This window comes from Plasmodium coatneyi, chromosome 12, assembly GCF_001680005.1.
Source record: "Plasmodium coatneyi strain Hackeri chromosome 12, complete sequence".
NCBI lineage: Eukaryota > Apicomplexa > Aconoidasida > Haemosporida > Plasmodiidae > Plasmodium > Plasmodium coatneyi.
The window spans coordinates 627,194-648,069 of NC_033567.1; the positions used below are offsets into that span (position 1 = coordinate 627,194).

A 20,876-nucleotide genomic window follows, 5' to 3' on the forward strand; every position below is an offset into this window, starting at 1 on the left:
ATGGGAAACTGCATATCGTTCATTAGTTACTCCAAATTTAAATTTAAAAAAAAAAAGTACGTGCAGTCCGATGTGGATTCCAACCCCGAATATGAACGCGCAGCTGATAGTAATGCATACCATAGGAGTGAAAAGAGCCGAAGGGGGAAGGACCCCGGGGGGGAAGGTTCAACTGTGTACCAATCCAGCTGGGTTAGTGACAGATTTAATGAAGCTTATAAGGACGGTTCAATACATGTTCACTCCAGAACCCCCAGTGACAATGACAAAAGTGAGGAAGAAATGGATGAGCAACGTCGAGCTAGTCAGCATATTAGCAACTCTTCCAGTGACCAATCTGACGTGCTGATGATAAACGGGAAAGGTAAAAAGAAAGGGAAGAAAAAAGCCAAACGGCAGAGTAAAAGGAGAAGCGAAGTTGATCCAAGGGAGGAACACACAAATGAAGCAGATAAGAATGAACACAAATCGTATATGAATGGAAAAATACAACTGGACTCATCCAAGGGGAAGAAGAAAAAGGAGGTTCCCCAAAGTGGCTCCTCAAATGAAGATGATACAAACGGAACGTATAACCACCATGTAGACGCACCGTCGAAGAAGAACTCCTCATTTTATAGCAACCTAATTAACACCAACGATCTGTGCAAAAAAAACAAAAGAGAAAATTTACTCAATATAAAATACAGCAATATGATTTTAAACGACATAAGAGATGTGGATATCATTGTCGTCTTTCTGTTTAGCTTGTTCCTCTACTTCAATGCGAACAACATAGTGGACATGCTGGACCCAAATAAAAAGGATAGGTACGCGCTTAGAAATTCATTGAATATAAATCACGATATTATGAAATTTCCCACTTTTCCGAAAGAAATTATTGACAGCTTTTTAAAAAACGATTTTACCTTGCTAAAAAAGTATATAAAAAATAAATGCAATAAGTTGAAAAAGAAGTATAAGAGTACCTATCTGAAGAAGGTCGTGGGGAGTGACGAAGAGGGGGAAGATCAACAACAAAATGGACAACCGCATCAGAAGGAGGAAAAATGTGTGAAGAAGAAAAACTTTAAATACGAATTGAAGAGGAAAAAGGAAAAATGTTCCTTTTCGAAAATTGTCGAATCGGTTGACAGGAATGAGTGGATAAAAAGAGACATCACAGAAATACCATGTGATCAGAATTTGCCCGACCTCAATATAACCTTCATCGTTATGGGGGCCTACTGCTTATACCAAAAGAACACCAAACCTTTTCAGGATAAGAATACCTTTTTCTATAAATCCCCTTCTTACACATGTGACGCTGAAATATCTGTTGCGTGTAAAAAAGGAAGAAAATTAGATTTCCCGAACCAAGATGATTTTACTATTATCCAAACAAATCAGTGGATATTAATTATGGTCTTCGATGGACATGGTCCATCAGGACATGACATCAGTAATTTTGCTCATGTCGTCCTTCCCCTTCTCTTCTCCTATAATATTGAAAGAATATATGAAAATCCTGTTCGCACGATGAAAACGCTATTCTATATGATTAACTGCTACTTAGTCAATTATTCCTACTGCATTAACAATAACATAAATCCGATAAACATAAATTTCATCGACTATAATTTAAGTGGAACCACTTGCACCATCATCCTATACAATTTTGAAACGAAAAAAATTTATTCCGCTCACACAGGGGACAGCAGAGCAGTTATGGGGAAGCAGAATCAACAGACCAATACCTTTAGGGCGTATAATATTACTGAAGACCATAAGCCTTCCTTAAAATTAGAGAAAGATCGAATTGTTGCATTCGGTGGGGAAGTGAAAAAGCTGCAAGGAGATGTCTCCTACAGAGTTTTTGTCAAAAATGAAATGTATCCAGGATTGGCCATGAGCAGAGCCATCGGTGATATAACGTCCTCCTTCATTGGCGTTACTTGTGAACCCACCATTAAAATTTTCGATAAATCCGAGGAGGATAAATTTATTATCGTTGCCACGGATGGAATTTGGGAATTCATCAGCAGTGAGGAGTGCGTCCAGATGGTTTCCCGCAAGCGTAAGAAGAAGGTCCACGTTGCGATGGGTAAGTTCACCAAGCGGGAGGGACATAGCCGTCCATTATACATGTCTATGAGCGAGAAGGATGTACGTTCCAGGAGGGCCATTTTACCTACATTGTGACCCCCCTGCACGGCTAACTTATTTGCTCCCCTTTTTTCCCTGCAGAGGAAATTATCAAGGAGTCCTGGAGAAGGTGGGAGAGGATCGACACCGTCGATGATGTAAGTGGGAAATGCCCCAAAATATATATATATTTCTTATCCATATTAATATTATAGACTTTCCTTTCCGTGGGTGCTAACCGTACATATTCTTGCTAATCGTCATTCGTTTAAACAAACGTTGAAGCAACTTGCACCCAGTTATTCCCATCACATTGTTCCTATTTTTTTCTCCCCCCCCCTTATTTTTTAGATGACGTTGGTAATTTTATACTTCTGATTTGCCACCCGACGTGAAAGCTCATACGAGGAAGACCTCTAACCGTTCTTATGTGTGATCCCCCACCGGGGCAATTTTTTTTTTTTTTTTAATGCAATTTTGAAGTTTCCTTTGTTTCCACCACTTTGCGTTAACTCATTTTCTGTTTAACAAACTGAGGTAACTGCGCGTGGTTATAAATTATGAAGTCACTAATTCGAAATGTTACTGGGTGAAAGCGGGTTCGGGGTCCACAGGGATGAAAAGAGCGCGTGTGTGTGAACAACCAAATTTGTGAAAACAATCAAATGTGTGCAAATAACCAAAACGGTGAACACTCCCCAATCGCGTAACGCGGGGGAATAGGGCCAAAATGGCCAATGGGGCCAAAAACGAACGCACAATAAACAATGCGCCGTGTAAAATAAAAAAAATTAGAGGTCGGAAGAAGGCATACGTTTGAGAAGCGCATGCCGAAGGAGGAGTCTAGCTGTGCACCCTCTCCCAAGTGACCACTTCAAATGTGCCAAAAAAAGGTACACATAATTTTAATTAGCTTAAAAGGAAGAAATAGAGAAAGGTAAAGGTGCGAAATTGTGCCTCTCTGTGGAGAAACATTTCCTCCTTATTGCGTCACTGTTACGCCGTATTCTACCCCCACTTCACACATCATCGGCCACGTTCCTGTGCTTCTTGACTATGTGGTAATAGTGCAGCGCGTCATGCTTCTGCAGATAATCCGTTACCTCCATTTCGGTTTTGGCAATTATCATCTTCCAGTTGAGGAAGTTCTTTTTCTTCACAGTGCCGCTCCAAATGAGGCTACAAGTACAGCCCTGGTTTAGGTTAATATTTGCAGCATCATTAGGATAATCCGTCTGTGTATCAAAATTGGACTTCATTTTACCCTGATCTGCTTTATCCTTCAGGTTACTACTGTTATGGTCGTGATCTATGCCTCTTGTTCCACCTTCTTCATCTTCCTCATCCTCCTCATCTTCATCGTCGTCCCCTTCTTCATCCTCATTGTATTCGTCTTCATTCCATTTAATTCGCCTAAAAATTAACCTCTTGTACCTTTCAATGGAAATGTGCTTCCCCTCGACAATAATAAAGTTGTAAAGAACAGTCATAACACAGACACCCGTTAAATGTAGCTGTTGCGCATTTATGTCAATTTTAAATACGTGTTTTTTATTGGACAAATTGGATATATAAATAACGAGGACTTCATTTTCTTCATTTGGATCACATTTCCATTTTTTCATTTTCTTTTTACTTTTTTCTTCTGGCTTTAATTTTCTCTCTTGATTTTGTTTAAAATGTCGTAGTTCTCTTTCTTTCATTTGTTGTCTCACTTCTAATTCTATTCTTGAGGGTTGCGAAACTGCACTGTCTCCAAGGACCCTCATCAGATTTGATAGTTTCATCTTAGGTGGGGGTGGGGGCATTAATCCGATTCGAATTTTGTCTTGTTTTTCTCTTTCCTTTTCTTGTCTTTTTCTCTTTCTTAGCTTTTTTCTTTCTACCGGGGTTAAAAACATGTGTGGAGGGGTGATCTTCTCTTCTTTCTTATCTTCATTTAGCGGAATTGGGTGTTCCACGTATTTTGTGATTTTCTTTAAATTTATTTTATACAGCTCGTCATTAATTATCATTTCGTTACTTTGTAGCAGGAGGATATTCGCGCTCCGCTTCTGTATCAGTTTGTTCACTTCGAGGTAGATGCTACTAGTGTATTTGTCTAGGTCACTGTTATCATTTTTGTTTGTCTCGTCTGTCACACCTTCCTGTTCATCTACATGGGGATTTCCATTAGGTTCCTCCCCTTCATGATTTGTACCTCCCCCCAGTTGGAACTTCCCCCTCCAGCTAGCCATTTGCTCCGAAATGTACTCCTTCAAGTTTTCCTTATTTTCAACCTTCTTAAATAGAACCAAATCCCATTTTTCCATCACGTCATACTTTTCATCCTCCTTCCACTCCTTCCTCTTCCTAACGTCTTTGTTATTAATATCTATTAGGTTCGGATTAATGTTATCACTTAGATCACTGTTTAAAAAGTTTAAAGACATTTCTTGCAGAGAATGCACGTTCTTTTTATCCTGCATAAATTTTTTCAGATCAAAATTCATCTGCGCCTTTGAATTGTAGTTCCTCGAATTGGCTAGCTTCATATACGAACCTGGTGTAATAAAATTAAAGGCATTTTTCTTCTTCTTCTTCTGGACATTTTTTATTCTAGAATCAAACCACCTATTATCTTCATGTAGATATTCTTCACTATTTTTATTTGCTAATTCGTTTTTTTTTTTTAAAAGATTATTTTCTTCCAATTTGTTAATATTCACTTTGAGTGTAGAAAACGTAATCGGTTTTATGTTGATCACATTTCCTTCATCATCTATTTCTCTTCCTTGTTCATCAAATTTTAAAGGCTTCGGTACAAAGTCTACTTTCCTTACGTTCTGTTTCATGTCCTCCTTAAACCTGCTAGCTCTTTTTGCTCTTTCGATTGCTAATTTGGCTGCCTCCGTCGCTTTTAATATGTTTAAATGCATAGCGGAAGATAGCGCAGGGAAGCTCTGCCCTGTGAGTGGGAACTGACTTGGTAGACTCGTGGCGGCGGTGTTCAAGTTCAACCCTACGGGGGGGTTCATTTTTAGTCCAGGGGTGGGGGTGGCCAATCTGGACGCTCCACTCATACTGAGGTTTCCTAAAATGTTACCCGCTGCGTTTAACAGCCCATTCGTCTTAATCGGTTCAGCTGACTTATTCACTTGGACCGTTCCGCCCGTCTCGTTAATACTATCTGCTTTATTTTCCAAGTCCCCCCACCTGGATTTCCTTTTCTTCTGCAGTTCTTCCATTTTGTGCAGCTTAAGTTGTAAAAAAAAAGAAAAAAAGAAAAAAACAATTTTTTAAACAGATTCAAAAAAGGCACATCATCTTCATTGTCATTTTACGCCTTGCACCTCTGTTACGATACATTGTATATGTGGCGGGGAAAAGTGATCGAATGAATGAGGTTTCCCTTTTTAGTCTGAAATTCTTCTTTTTTTATTCCATTTAATTCATACTTCGACAGTTTTTTGCATTGTTGCGCCTATCATGTTTATTTTTACATTCTGCGGTGAAGAGCAAAAAAACTGCAGTCCACTTTTTTTAACTCATTTTTACGCATTTCTCAAACGTGCGCGTGTTTTTCTGTATGTCGAAAATGTTTCATATGCGTACACTACTTTTATATTCGTGCGAAATTTTTATCTGGTAACACGGACAAATTAGATATAATGAGAAAAAAATAAAACAAACATTTTTACATTCACGAGGAGGGTAAACATAGCATGTCAAAAGATCGATGATGCGCTGAAAGGGTTGTATTTTTATCACCCCAGTTTTACCACTGCTGTGGTGAAAGAATATTGGGAGGTGTTATTATTTTTTTTTTTTTTCTTGCCTTCATAAAAAAAGTGAATATATAATAAATCCGCTACACTATTAAATGTACGTGCTGCTATAAAAAATTATCACCTGACTGTATATGTAAAAATTTTTCCTTTTTTTCCGGCGTATATATATATTTTTCTCTTTTTTTACTAATTGCCAAATTTAATTTTGTTTATTTTTTCTATATGCAGATTATTTGTTAGAATTGCAAAAGATTCATGTCCATATGGGCTCCTCCCTTCCAGGGGATGCAAAAAGTACGTTTTTAAATTGTCCTTAAGTAAAAAAAGTACTTAATTGCAAAATTAAGAAAAAGGCGTCCGAAAATGAAAAAATGCCAAATGAGAAAACGTCCAAATGAAGAAAGATAAAACATCGAAGCAGAGAAATTTGGAAGTTTTCCACAAAACTCGATTGCCACGTACCCTATTGTTAATGCGCCTTTCGAGCCGCGCGAAAATTAAGAACACTTGGTCCTACTGGACATTTGTATGAAAAATCAATGATGACATATCGAAGTGAATTCTTTTGAAAAACATGTTACGCTGATTTTTCCTTTTTCGCGCTCTCTGCGCCTTTTGCCTTTTTACCCTTTTTACCATTTTGCGTTTACCGTTTCCTCGCTGTGTTGTACACTTTCCGCCTTTTACACGTTTTGCTATTTCGCTGGGCATTCATTTTAATTCACTTGATTCATTTGGCACATTCGATTCGCTTTTTTGTCAGTGTGGTGACCCTACTGCGCTACCCAGCGACGCGCATCTGATATTTTGTGCCCATTTTGTTGCTTACATTTAGAGGATGCTGCTTATCGCCTCATTTTGACACTCACTTGATGCGCTATTCACTCCTTTCTGTTGACTCCTTTTTGGTCACTGTTTTTTGTCACGCATTTTGGCTCCAATGTACCGCATTTATCATGAACATACATGTAAATATATATATGTATAAATGTATATGCTTTTTTTTTTTTTTTTGCATTTATTTCTTGATTACTCCACCTTCTTTTTGTGTGTGTTTAATTTTTTTTTAAATGTGACCGCAGATGGGCAGTTTTGTTTTCCTAGGCTTCCGAATTCCGATGACCCATAATTATGTTCTTGCATTTTACGCACACTGCCTAAAAGGTTAGTAATTCTGTGAAACCGACCAACTGCTTACCGTTTTGCCAAATTGCCCAACTGATGACATTTTTGCAAAAGTACTTTAATTGGTCACCCCCGCTCGAAAGGACCATAACGTATTACACCTTTGTGAAATCCTTTTTGACACACACAGTCTTTTCTTCGTTGCACACTCATTTGCTAACCCCATTTTTGTGCCTTCTCTCTTTCCATCCCCGTGTTATATTTCACTTCATTATATGTGCACAGATACAAATGCGTAAATGACGAATGGGTAAGTAGTGAATAGCGAAATGCGTATTTGCGTTCTCACCATTCGAATTTTTTTTTTTAACCTTTAAAAGTACGCATATGCACATACACGTGTACACATAACATTAATGCATATCACGTGTAAACATTCGAGCAGTCTTTTAAGGTATATATTATAGTTGTATGTACTACAATAATTTGGGAAAAAAAAAAAAAAAAAAAAAACTGTGGAGCAGAATATCACTGTTAGTACTTTAAAAAATTGTTCTGTCTGTTTCAGTCTTTTCCCATTTTTATGCAAATGAAAGTTTTTTTACATAATAAATTGTCTACTTTTGCATAATCTGTCGTTCTTTTTTTTTTTTTTAGAGGGGCTCTATAATATTGTCCCGAATGGTATGCTTGTCCTTGTTTATACACATTGCGCTTGTTTTTGTGCACACATTTTGTAATTTTTTTAGCCTCCTTTTGACCTTCCTTTGACCGTCTCCTTGTCCAATTCTGTTTCCCCCAGTGTACAGAGCGGGCATCCTCGAGAAGGTTTCACTATATTGGTAAAAGCTATATATCATTTTTGTTACCAGAAGGAATGCATTGTCTGCACGAGTGTAAATTATTTTTAATAATTCATTTTGTCAATTTTTTTAACCCGAACGGGCGAGCTTCACGATTGTCTTACCAGCCCGTTACCATCTTGTTATCTTGTGATTTTGTAACTCCTGCTAGGGATCTGCATTTATTCAATCCCAGCAGTTGAGCGGGCGAAACTTCCATTTGCCCCCCTTTCACGTGGCGACCCTCATTTGGCAGATAGGATAAAATTTGCACCCCCCCCTTTGGACTTGCTACATGTCATTGTACTCCCACCCCCAAAACGGCCAAAATGATTTCGCGCATGTCGGTGAGAACACACACCCAGTCGGAAGCGCTAACGAAGCAGGACTCAGTGAACATGCTAAAGAATATAATAAAACTGGGGATCAGTTTAGTCACTTATTTGAGAAATTTATTTGAAGAAAGTGCGTATGAGGAAGTACACATACAAGAATTAAAATTAAAGAGACTTCTACCCATCAATAGAGAAGCACATATGATAATTAATTGGCTTGAAAAAGGAGTATTCGAGGCTATAGAGAAGGAATACTTACGGATCCTTATTTTAGACATAAATGACATATACGATAACTCCATCGAATGTTATAAGTTCAGTTTTTCGTACAATTCTGCTAGGGGTAGCAAAATTGGGATCACATTGGAGACGTCCCAAAATAAGCCCAACGATGCATGCACAGATAGCCAATTGGAAGAAAAAAAAAAAAATTTGAACCTCAACAGGTTGAAAGATATAAAGGACAGATTACTAAATAGGAACAAGACAAAAAATGAAAACGCATTATGCTTTAAAAAAGACGCAAAGCAGAAGACCTATGAATTGTTAAGATCGTTAGTATTACTCACACAGACGTTAAATCCTTTACCTGAGCGAACTTACCTCTCGATGAAGCTTCTTTACTATGATGAAGTCGTTCCGTACAATTACCAGCCCCCCTACTTTAGAAACCCAGACAACAAGGATCTACTAAAATTTGTTAATCTGCCGAATGAGGACTATATTGGAAAGGTTGAAACGGGTCATCACTACCTTTCCATTGTTGTTAATTCTACAAGCGCCAGTAATGAAGAACAGATAGATTCCTACAACGGCAACGAGATGCATAATCAGACCATGTGCAATACGAACAGCCATCCGTACGGTAAAATGACAGACGGCAATTACTACCAATATGATGGAGAAGGGGCACATCCAAGGAGAGCTAAAAATGAGGACAATTTTGACGACAGTTTTCATGCTAATTATCACTATGACCAGGATGTTGATCTTAGTAAGTACACAGATGGTCTCAATGAAGACCGATACAAACAAGCAAAGTACGAAGAAGATAGACGAGCCTTCCTGAAGAAGCGACTACTGAAAAGCAGAAACAGAGGGAAGAATGGGAAGCACTACACCGGCATCGATGGGGATAATATTGCAGACGATGACACAAGTGATCATGACAATGATGATGACAATGATGAGGAATACGTAGAGGGGCATAATGCCATGATCCGACGTGGTGGTAATAATCGGCATGGGGGTAATTTTAACCGACTGGAGACGCGCTATGCGGAAGAACGAGACTCGGACTATGGTTACTATGATGAATATGAGGAGGAAGACACAGAGGAAGAAGACGACACGGAAGATGACGAAACGGACGACGATGAATATGACTATGATGATGATAGTGATAGTGATTATGATGACGATGATGACGACGATTCCGATGTTGTATACGAGTACGACGAGGAATATTCCAGTCTGAGTGATGAACGGTCACGCAAACGAAGAAGAAGAAGGAGTTGCAGAAAAAGGGGAACAAAAAGGAAAAGATCCTTATCACTATCTTCATCGGATAGCAGACTGAATGAAGATATATCAGCGTCGCTAGTCAGAGTTATTAAATGCACTAATGACGAGGACTATAGTAGTAACTCGGATAGTAACGAACGGTATATCAAGATAGGCCAAATTCTCTCCCAGACGAGCAAAGATCCAGATAATCAGGATTGTGTGAATGTAGAGAAGAGACAAATAGAAGACGATAGGAAGAAGAAAAATAAATACTCCCTTAATAATAAAAGCGAACTTGGAAATTGCTACTATAGTAGTAACCCCTACAGGAGGAACGTCGACAAAATGGCTACCCGGCTGTATGATAATTCCTATGCCAGTAATGCCCCATATAGAAACATAAATGGAAAAACTCCCAACGAAATGTACAAGCCGTACGGAATTCAAAATAATTCCAAGGGTAATAACAGCCGTTTGTTCTCTTCCTACGCGATGGACGATGCGAATGCATACCTTGACAAAGCTAAAGACAGGAACCACTACGAAAATAGGAAAAACTACACCAAAACGTATAAGAATAACTCCCTCACGAAAATGAAAAAGAAAAAAAAAAAAAAAGAAAAATTAACCTACAAAAATTTAAAAAACAAAAAACCTATGCGCACATCATTGATGGTTAAATATAAAAAGAAGATTCTTCACAGAATAAGAACATACATCGTTAGATATAAAATTCTGAGCAAAATAAAAATCAGGCAGAAGTTCCCCAGTGTGTCCAACTACGATATTGACAAAGTTTTGCATAAGCTGGTTAGCGAAAATATCATTCGCAGGAGCGGATACAAGTTTTATAAGTTCGTTGAAGATAAGAAGGATAAGAAGAAGGAGGTCTTGGAGAAGAAGCGCGACCGGGAGGCAGTTCCCGCGCAGGCGGAGCAGATGCAACAAGTCGAACAAATCGAAAAAATCGAACAGATGGAACAGACGGACCAAAAGGTCAAAGAGGAAATTCGCAAAGAGGACGACTCAGTTGTAGATCCGGTTGTTGACCCGGTTGTAAAACCGACTGTAGACCCCATTGTTGAGCCTACTGTAGAACCTACTGTAGAACCTACTGTAGAACCAACTGCAGAACCAACTGTAGACCCGGTTGATCAACCATCCAATGACCCACCTCACGACCTCCCCTCCGAGCAGCAGCCAAACGCAGATGCGAATTTGATCGACGCGTCCAAAGAGGATAGCGTGAAAAATTCAGAGACCGAAAAGAGTTATGAAAATAGCCTGCTGAACAACATTTCCGACCCACCCGAAAGTCAAGAACCCAAGATCGAGCAGATAGAAAAAGTGGATGAAAACAACATGAACCAAATTAACAACGACATCGAAAAGTTGTACAACGATGTGTACAACTTGTGCATTAAGACGAAATATGTGAATAAAGAAATTGTTACAAGGGGACTTAACATTTATCCTTTGCTCGCCAAGCCGTTAATAGATAGACTCTTACGAGAGGGAGTTTTAAAAAAAAAAATGGTGAAAAATAAGGGGTACGAAAGTAACATCTTTGTCCCTATTGAAAGTTCCTATATTGCTAATAACAGGGTGGACGAAGCGAGCGTCAAATCCGATGCCCCTGCAGAGAATTGCGCCCCTGTGAAGAATAACGCGGAAGAGGAGAAAAATTGATGCTACGGTGATCATATGGAACGCCACGCCAAATGGAGCGAAAAAAAAAAAAAAAATTCGCCCGTTCCGCTTCCCCATCCGACAAGGTATATAATTTTTTTTTTTTCATGTTAATTTTTTTTCTGTTATGCAAATAAACTTTGTTTACGCGTTTAATAAAAATGAGGGAAATGCAATAAATGGGCTTCGAACTCATCGCTCAAATGGAACCCCCATCGTTGGAGCCAATTTTTGTGTGCATTTTGGCACACACACGGCTCTCCAAAGTGGCAGCTTTTATAAGGAAAAGCAACTCTGCGCACCGTAAAATGGCAAAATAAAACAACGCACCAAAGCGTTCTATAAACGGACGTTGTCCAAAATAACACATTTACAGAGAAAAAATTAAAAGGGCAAATTTTTTCATTTTGGAAAAAATAAAAGAAATCGAATGGCATGTTACGCGGCTAGTCAGGCATTCAGGAGTGCCCACCAAATGATTCTACTTCGCAACGAGGCGTTAAAAGACATACACACAAAAAAAAAGAAACCCAAGCGGGCACGTACATAGTGATGCATGCACACGCATACGCACATACATTTATATAGAGATATATACGTGTGGGTGTACATTTATGCGCGATGGGAAGGTTTGCAGATTGGTCCTAAAAGCGACCCCTCTGATTCCCAAACTTACGACCGCTGTTAGGTCTGTTCTTAAAATTATTTTTATCATTTCTAAAATTCCCACTGTTCCTTTTAAACTGATTATTGTCCTTCCTGCCACCTCTGTCATTTTTATGATTACCCCGGAAAGTAAAATTGTTCGGTTTCTTCACATTAGGGGTCATATTATTTTGCTTCTTCTCCCTATTCGATCTTTTCTTTTTCTTTGGTTGATGAGTAACTTTCTTTTCTTGTGGTAAAAATCTGCTCAATGGGAGCGTCTGTGATTGGTCAATAAAAAATTTCGTATCGGTCGAAAAAGACTTTGCATGTATCCCTTCTTTTAATTTAACAGAAAAATAAAATTCGTTAATGGGTCCAAGAATTTCATCGACTTTTCCTATTTCTTGTTTATTTTCCAGAAATATCCTACCGTTAAAATAGGGAACTAAATTTTCCAACTTATTTTTTATCACTAAGTCATTTTCGCAGTGTTTGTAGAATGTGCCTCCCAAAATTATTTTGTCAAATTTCATTTCGCTTTCTTGGCCTCGGTTGAAGCTTCCTTTTTTGTTCTTTTTGAAGAAGCCCATTTTGCTTGAACGGAGGGGGCTGCGTAGAACGGTAGAAATGGGGCGCTGAAGGACCAGGAGGTACCCTCCTTCTCAGATGTATACACACTTGCGTAGGTGTATATGGCCCTCCGCAGTTTTAGCAACTTGCCGTTGTGCCGTTCCCCCTTTTGTTTGCTTCCTCCGTAATTTTTTTCTTGACCTTTTTGGCTTCTGCCCTGGCAAATCGCTTACAAATTTGGGGTGGTGGGGAATACTCCCTTTCTATGGCGCGTCCTCTTGAAAGTAAGTTCGACCCACTTTTATGCTTACATGCGAGGGCTCCTGTCGATGCGATACAGTTATATCTGCAACCACTACGGGGGGTAAATCGGTCAAATAAACATACAACCACAAAAATGGGCTAACAGAAAACAAGGGCTTTTTCGCCCTGCGTAACCTTGGCAAAATTAAAGGGAAGTAAAAAAAATAAAATAATGACATGTAACTGTTTCCCTAGGTATCTGTCTCCAAATGCTCTCTTTGCTGATTCTTCCCGGGGGATGATTTACTTTTCTCGTGAAAAAAAAGAATGAAAAATAAAAAACTTGAACTAAAGTTGTTAATGGTTACATTTCCGTGCCTCCCCAAATGGCGATTGGTTCATCAAGGCTTTTTTGGCCTCAAAACTTTCATAATATAAATGCATTTATATGTACATATCTGTACGCACGTCGTTATCTATATATATATTTTTTCTTACGTTGCCTTCCAAAAATTGCGCCGCTTTTTTCCTACTGCAATTTGGAAAAAAATCAGCGAAATGAACGCCTCCCCGCCCTTTTCTTGCATGCCAGAAAAATAAGCCTTTTTTGAAAACACCGCGATGATACAGCGGGCAATATTTTTTCGCGCCCATAATGCAGCCTTCGTCAAAAGTACGTCGGTCGGAATACGCAGGAGGGGGTGCTATATTGCCCAAACGTATTATAAGTACATAATATAAACGTGCATAATGGACTCATTAGTTTTTTTTCGTATAATTTTGCAAAATTGAAGAAAGCTTTTTGTGCTGTGTTCGTTTTCCCTTTGAAAAAAAAAAAAAAAGTGCATGTGTTATATGTATAGATATTTATATACCCGTGTTGTGCCATTTTACCTGCAGCCTTTTCATTTATGTAAAAAATTGTGCAGCACCCCCCAGAGATAAGTGCCTGAGGAGATAAACACAGAAATAGAGACACACAACAACGTGGTTATCCCTCGTTCATGTAGAAGGTGCACAAATTGGTGAACACACAACAACGCAGGGGAGTTACGCTCATGTAAGAATAGCCAGGAGTGGAGGACCAAAAGTAGGACCTGCTCTGACAAGGCCTAATACGACTTGCCGTGGGGGGAAGGCATAACCAGCGAGACAGAGAAGGGAGACCCACCCATTTGCAAAAATTGAAAGCAAGAGAAAACATGCCACACAGGCGGGGCAGGAGCGCAGCAAACTGCGTGCAGTGAAGTAACTCCCGTGAGATAACACCAAGGAAGACCATCCCCGACGCAGCAGCCTCCTCTTATGTGCAGAAAATGAAATTGCTCCACCTAACTGGGAAGAAAAACTTCCTATTTCAGAACATGCAGATGCGGCTGTATAAGGAAGCCCCGCCAAAGGTGTTAAACAAAAAAAGTAGCCATTCAAGTCAGTGGATACAAAGGCAAATAACGGACAGGTATGTGTTGAAAGCGAAAAATGATAACTACAGAAGTAGGGCAGCATACAAACTGATCGAACTAGACAATAAATACATGTTCCTGAAGAAAAATAAAGTCATATTAGATATTGGCTGCTACCCAGGTAGTTGGTGCCAAGTCATTTTAGAACGAACGAAGAATTACTCAAATGAAATTATAGGTATCGATAAAAAAATTATGGACCCATTACCGAATATACACTTTATACATGCAGAAATAGGAGGAGCAAAAGATAATCCTAACGATAACAACCTTGTAGACGTCAAGTTAAGAGAAATCCTACAGGGGAAAAAAGTCGACATAATATTAAGTGATGCCGCTGTACCTTGTGTAGGAAACAAAATTGACGACCATTTGAATTCCTGTGAACTTACTTTAGGCATAACAAATTTTATGGAACAGTATATAAACATGGGGGGGACCTACGTCGTTAAAATGTACCTAGGTAGCCAGACAGATAACCTGAAGACTTATTTGAAAACGATCTTCCAGTTTGTCAATACAACTAAACCGAAGGCGTCTAGGCGTGAATCCAGGGAGGTGTACTTAGTGTGTAGGAACTTCCTCGGGCGGAAGAAAATCGGCGAAGATGTGCAGGTTAAGGGCGCCTTCTCCCTCAAGGAGGGGTATTACTAGTGGGCCGTTCTGCAGTTCCATTGTTGGGCCATTGGGCAGTTGATCTGCCTGCGGGATGAATTAAACAGTGCATATGACATATATATTTATACATATGTGCACATGTTTATGCCTTTTTGTTCCCCCGTTCGCTTTTTCCTCGCGCCTTCATTTTATGGATACCCCGCTGTTCTAGCTTTTATTTGTATTTATTTTTTTCGTATTCCTCCAAACGTAGCATTTCTTCGCGGTGCCTCTGTTTACCACTTTAAAATGAGATAAAAAAAAAAAAAAAAAAAAAAAAATTGCAACGTAGCAATTTTGTATGCGTATCATATCTACAGGATGAACGCGGGTGCGTTTTTTTTTTAACGCCACCTGTGGAGTGGAGTTTTCTCAGGTGAGTCGTCGCTCCTACCCGCAAGCGAATCAAACTGCTCTCAGAAAGTGCCCCCGCATTTGTATGCTGGAACATTTGAACATTGGCCCTTTTTCGCGTTAATTATTTATTATTTTTTTTTCCTTCTTGGCATTTACTCAAATGGGTTCTTCCTTATTGGCCCATTTTTTTCCTTTTTTTCGTTTCTGCACAATTTGGAATGCCTCACAAAGGCTCGTGTTCTTTGGGTTCCGTGGCCCTTCACATATTTCATGATTGGAATAAGGGCCTAAGGGACAGACTTTCGTAGCCCTCGTTCCAAGGGGGACTTCATCTCCGCTTTAGTAAGCAATACGGAGTGATACATATAAATGCATGTGGATATGCATGTACCTATATACACTCCTTTTGCTCATTTGGAAACCACTAAATGGTGAGGAGCGCCCCACGTTGATGTCACTAGTTTGGTAGCTTCCTCCACCATCGGTCGTTAATCCGGCACAACACTGAGCGTTTATCACTCACGCGTAACATACGGAGCCATTCGAAATTAAAGCTCCACGAAGGGGTAATTCCTCCAAGAAAACATCCCCAACTGTGCACATACCAGGGGAGGTAATAAGATATGCCACAATGCGAACTGCAAGGAAGTTCTAAATTAGTCTAAATATCCATCTTGTACCCGTCGTCAAAATGAACAAGTCGGACAAGAAATTCACCCTGAAGTTATTTAAAATAAAAAATGGCAACATCAACCTGCTGAAGAATAGAATAACGCACTTTAGCATCCACAACAAATGTATCCACATGGTCCTAAGTAACAATATCTTAATAAAATATTATATGGAGAAAAATGAACTCTCGCATGTAGACTTTTACAATAAAAAAACGACAAACAGTAAAGCAGAAATTCGGTCCATGTTTTTTGACAACAAATGCTACCATGGATTTATATGTCTAGCGAACAAGGAATATATTTATGTCCACTTTGAATATAACATTGTCCTAAATTTGGCAAAGTTAAAAAAGTACAACATTTCAAGTGTATGTTTCAACGATTCTAGTGAGATTAAAAATACTGCACCCCTTCTGGTGGCAACGAAAGATGGGGAAATACTCGAAATGAGCATAAACAACAAAACGAAAACTAGCAAAGAGCATGAAGTTATTTTTTCCAACAACCAACTTTCCATTCTGGATATAAGCATGATCAACCTGGATATTTCAAACCAGCCCAACGTTACAAAACATACGAAAGAGGATAACATGTTAAGAATTATTTACTTCACCACATGCAACAGCTTGCACGAAATTAGCTATACGTATAAAAGTACCAGTGTGAATAACCCCACTGAGAGGAGCGAATTGTATTCCCAGGAAACGAGAACCAAAACGAACAGTGAAAATTTGAACACGATTCAACCCGGGGACGAAACGAAGGTGTATGAATGTTGTATAGACTCCTTGACGTCTATCTTGAAAATTGAAAATATCCGAAATAGGAATTACCTCTTTTGGCTGAACGGATGTTGCATATTTATCAGCAAAATTAACAACTACAAAGGGGGGAAATCATCCAACCGAGCCAACCCAACCAACCGTGATAGAAAAGACTCCTCCAGTGGATCCAAGTGGAACCTAAACCAGGATGGCAACCATTTGGAGGAGCCCGCCTTCCTGTCCTATTCCTCCCAGTCGGACACTTCAGTCGATGGGATCAACCTTGCATCTTTTAGTGATGAAGACGAAGAGGAAAAGAACGCAGGAAAGAGGCACACTGGGGCTGTTCACAAATCGAATAACCCCCCAAATGGGAAAAAAAACGCACAAAGGAAAGAAATGTACAAAAGTAACCACCATTATAAAAAATCATCAGAAACGGAGGAGCACAGTAAGACTAAACAGATGAACAAAAAAAACAAATTCATGAATGTGTGGTACCTAGATAGTAACTACGTCATTGTGAATTTCCTCGACCTGAACATTTTGACAAGCGAAAATGCAAACAATTTTGCATTTACCAAATCGTTTTACGAATCCTTGTATTGCCAAAAGGGGAACGCAAATGTATTGGCTAGCAATGTTGAAGATCTACCCACGGAGCAACATGCAACAGAACCCGTTCTGACAACCCAAGAGGCAAAACCTTATGAAAACACCGTATCGGCTGTTGTAGATATGTGCGTAAGTGAATTATACATATTTCTCCTGTTGGAAGAAAAACTAATCATTGTGAACAGTGGCAACCTTAAGAAGGTGTTCGAGCAAACCCTAGCCATCGAAACGTACGGAGACGTCATACGCATAATGAAGGACAACTCCGATGACCAAGTGTGGCTTTGCACATCCAAGTACATCTTCAAAATTGTTGTAAGTAAAAAAAAGGGAGAAGGATTTTACCTTAATGAGTATACACAAGCGAACGATTGCGAAATTGAGTATGCTAATTTGAAGCCAAATCTGAGAAAACAAAATCTTTCCAGAATGTTGGAATCCTGCACAAACTCCGAAAGAATAAAAATAAAAAAATATATCCTAAGGAATAATAAGTACCAAATTGATCAGTTTAGAAATTTACACATCTCCACTGAGGAAATGCTAATTTCTTTTTTACATAAAAAGCAGTACTTCCTTTTGGCGTCCCATCTGTATAATAATATTCACTACTATAATAACGTCGTCAAGATTGTGTTCTTCATATGGCTCATTCAGCTGTACTCCTACTCCCTCGATCTGTACATGCACCTGTACCTCATCACGCGTTGTTCCTTCCCTCGACGGCAGCTCAAAAATGATGCCAACGGGGGAAGACCCCCAAGTGAACAGTCAAGTGTAACCTCTGATGAACCAAATGTAGATTCTGATAAGCTAAGCGTAACTTCTGACGAACCAAGTGTAGATTCTGATGAGCTAAGTGGAACGGATTCCAATTGCACCGCCGAGGGGGGCCCCTCCGATGAAGCAGAATCGGATGCAACTCCCGATCCTGGGGGTCGACGTAGTGATAACTCCGAAACAGCCCCTCATCCAAGTGATGACGAACTGAGCGGAAAGGACAGCCAATCGGTTTACCAAACGGAAGAGGGTAAAGCTAACAAAGAGAACAAAACGAAGCGAAAGAAAAAGAATAATTCGGAAGAAACCGGTGCGCACACAAGTGCAGATGCAGATGAAGATGTGATCGCAAAAGAGGAAAAGTTGAACAATACCAAAGAGGGCAACACCAACTTTGGTAAGGACCAACACACGGACAATGCTCAAAAGCAGCTGAGAGGAACAACAAATGTGGGTAAACGCAATGTAGAAAGTGCAATAAAAAATGACAAGTACCTGAGAAGCGGCAAAAAATCCTTCATTCGCTTCTTCCAAAAGATGATAGAGAAGGACGAAAGGAAAGATCTAAAATACAGTTTTGACTTTTCGAAGGGAAAGAAAATGAATATCAAAACGCTAACCGAGAGTGACAATTTTTACGTCCTGCTGAAAATATACAAAATGAAGAATGTGGAAATTTTCAATTTTTTGAAAACTCAGAAGGGGCTGATTTTGGGTGACCTCGACAGGTACAGAAGGGTCTTCGTGGAAGGAGAGGTACACCTTGCAGAAAAAGCGGGACGGAAGAAGAAAAGGGAGATATCCACCACAGGGACGTTTACTTCGGAAGAGGACTTATCCATGGAAGAGGCGCAAAACACAACCACGTTACCCACCTCAACCGCACCGCCAACATCAACGCCGGATCGCGTGAGGAGAAAACTGTACAGAGACATCTACGCGTACAAATGCCTCGAAGCGAGTGTGTACATGATCATCCTGCTGAAGCATTTTAAAACGTTCTTCCAGCTGAATGACGTTATTGCGCAAATTCTAGAAAGTTTCAACAAGACAAATTTTGTGCTGCTCTTTAAATTCATGTGTAACGATTACAACTACATAATAAATTATTACATTAATAGCAATAAATTCAGTGCCCTTTTTAACGTCATTGTGCTGTTCCCTCAGAATGTGCTCTTGGACGTTCTGAAGAATTACGCCTTCATTTTGTACCTGCATAAACCACAGAAATATGTAGACATGCTAATTTTTTATGACAACTTGATTGACGATTATGCGGACGTCATTGTGTGCATGTTTGTCATAATTTATTTTTTCAAAAGAAGGGAGGTGCCCAAGAGGGGGGACATCAGCGATCAGAACGGGGATGCAAAAAAACATGACAAGGGTGGTAATCACCCAGGTGACCACCGTGATGGTAACGGAGATGACCACCCAGATGACCACCGAGGCGGACATCCCACTTCCCACAAACACACAGACGAATGCATCCGCTTCTTGGAATACATTGCGAACAAAATTATAGAGGAAAACACGCTTACAGAAAAGGGAAGTTATATGTACACATTCGAATGCACATGGAAAAAAAACCACGTCATAAATTGCCTACTTATTCTGTACATAGAAAAAGAAGAGGATGAAAAGATAAAACTCTTCTTGAACAGATTAAAATCGTCGGGCATTCATTTTGACCATCTGTTTATTATACGCTTTTTGAAGGAAAAAAAAAAAGAAAATTTTATTCCCCATTTTTATATAATTATGAAATATTTTGAGGAAGCCGTCGATAAATCCCTCGAACTGGGGGATTACAAGACGGCCCAGAATGCCGTCATACTATGCGAAGATGAGGAAGAAAAAAAAAAATTATTTCTCAAAATTATTAAAAATATTTCAAACAATTTAAATGAACAAAACTTAAAAGAAATAATTAACCTTGTCCGGGATTCAAACTCCATTTTAAATTTACAGGATATACTTCCATACATTAATGAAAACACAATTATCGATTATTTGAAGAAGGACATTTGTTCCCTGCTGGGAATTTACAATTTAAAAATACAAGCCAAAAAAGAAGAAATTAAAGAAAACCTACAAACCATTGATCTGCTTAATGGGGACCTCAACAACTTGAGGAAAAAATATCTCCTCCTGGACAAAAATGATATTTGCTATATATGCAAGAAGACAATTTTTTACAAAAAGTTTTATGTTTTTTCGTGCAAGCATTATTTCCACAGTACCTGCGCTTTGAACATTTACCTGAATTCCAAACCGAAAGACGAACTTTTTCAGTTTTTCTGTACTCTTCATAATTACAAAAATGCGCTTATCAACAAGAATGAGAAGGACATGCTCACGTATGAGACCAAGATCGATGACATCCTGACGGAGGAGTGCTTCCTCTGTGGCTCCATTTCGATCAGCTCCATTTCGCAGCACTTTATTTCGCAGAGCGAGGGCGACTTGGTGGACAGCTGGGCCATATCGAAGGATTAGCGGATGGGGGCCGTTACCCGTGAGAAGCAAATTTCATTCGATTAATTTCGTGCATTTTAACACCCTTTTTTACTGTTTGTGCATTTGCTGTGTTACCCCTTTATGACTATTTTTAAACCGTTCCGTTGTGCCAACCGGGGGTCAGGCATTACACGCATTTCCCCACGCGGCAGAACAAAAGATAAAAAAAAAAAATTTATTCGCCAGTTTATTCA

The 20,876-nt window shown here is 39.3% G+C and overlaps 6 protein-coding genes across 6 annotated transcripts; 4 read left to right on the forward strand and 2 right to left on the reverse strand.

Moving 5' to 3' along the window:
• PCOAH_00038140 (Protein phosphatase 2c-like protein) lies at positions 1-2,700 on the forward strand (the record flags this gene model as incomplete). Its single annotated transcript, XM_020060605.1, has 3 exons — positions 1-2,083; positions 2,227-2,282; positions 2,476-2,700. 3 exons carry the CDS (start codon positions 1-3, stop codon positions 2,500-2,502), a joined length of 2,166 nt encoding a protein of 721 aa, XP_019916511.1.
• Positions 2,701-3,143: 443 nt separating this feature from the next.
• On the reverse strand, positions 3,144-5,351 carry PCOAH_00038150 (Uncharacterized protein; the record flags this gene model as incomplete). The annotated part of the gene is made up of 1 exon (XM_020060606.1): positions 3,144-5,351. One exon carries the CDS (start codon positions 5,349-5,351, stop codon positions 3,144-3,146), a length of 2,208 nt encoding a protein of 735 aa, XP_019916813.1.
• A 2,839-nt stretch (positions 5,352-8,190) lies between these two features.
• Positions 8,191-11,391, forward strand: PCOAH_00038160 (Uncharacterized protein; the record flags this gene model as incomplete). Its single annotated transcript, XM_020060607.1, has 1 exon — positions 8,191-11,391. The coding sequence occupies one exon, from the start codon at positions 8,191-8,193 to the stop codon at positions 11,389-11,391; it is 3,201 nt and encodes a 1,066-aa protein (XP_019916976.1).
• Positions 11,392-12,035: 644 nt separating this feature from the next.
• Positions 12,036-12,629, reverse strand: PCOAH_00038170 (snoRNP protein GAR1; the record flags this gene model as incomplete). The annotated part of the gene is made up of 1 exon (XM_020060608.1): positions 12,036-12,629. The coding sequence occupies one exon, from the start codon at positions 12,627-12,629 to the stop codon at positions 12,036-12,038; it is 594 nt and encodes a 197-aa protein (XP_019916352.1).
• A 1,539-nt stretch (positions 12,630-14,168) lies between these two features.
• On the forward strand, positions 14,169-14,969 carry PCOAH_00038180 (Ribosomal RNA large subunit methyltransferase J; the record flags this gene model as incomplete). Its single annotated transcript, XM_020060609.1, has 1 exon — positions 14,169-14,969. The coding sequence occupies one exon, from the start codon at positions 14,169-14,171 to the stop codon at positions 14,967-14,969; it is 801 nt and encodes a 266-aa protein (XP_019916081.1).
• A 1,051-nt stretch (positions 14,970-16,020) lies between these two features.
• PCOAH_00038190 (Uncharacterized protein) lies at positions 16,021-20,661 on the forward strand (the record flags this gene model as incomplete). Its single annotated transcript, XM_020060610.1, has 1 exon — positions 16,021-20,661. One exon carries the CDS (start codon positions 16,021-16,023, stop codon positions 20,659-20,661), a length of 4,641 nt encoding a protein of 1,546 aa, XP_019916371.1.
• Positions 20,662-20,876: the final 215 nt, after the last annotated feature.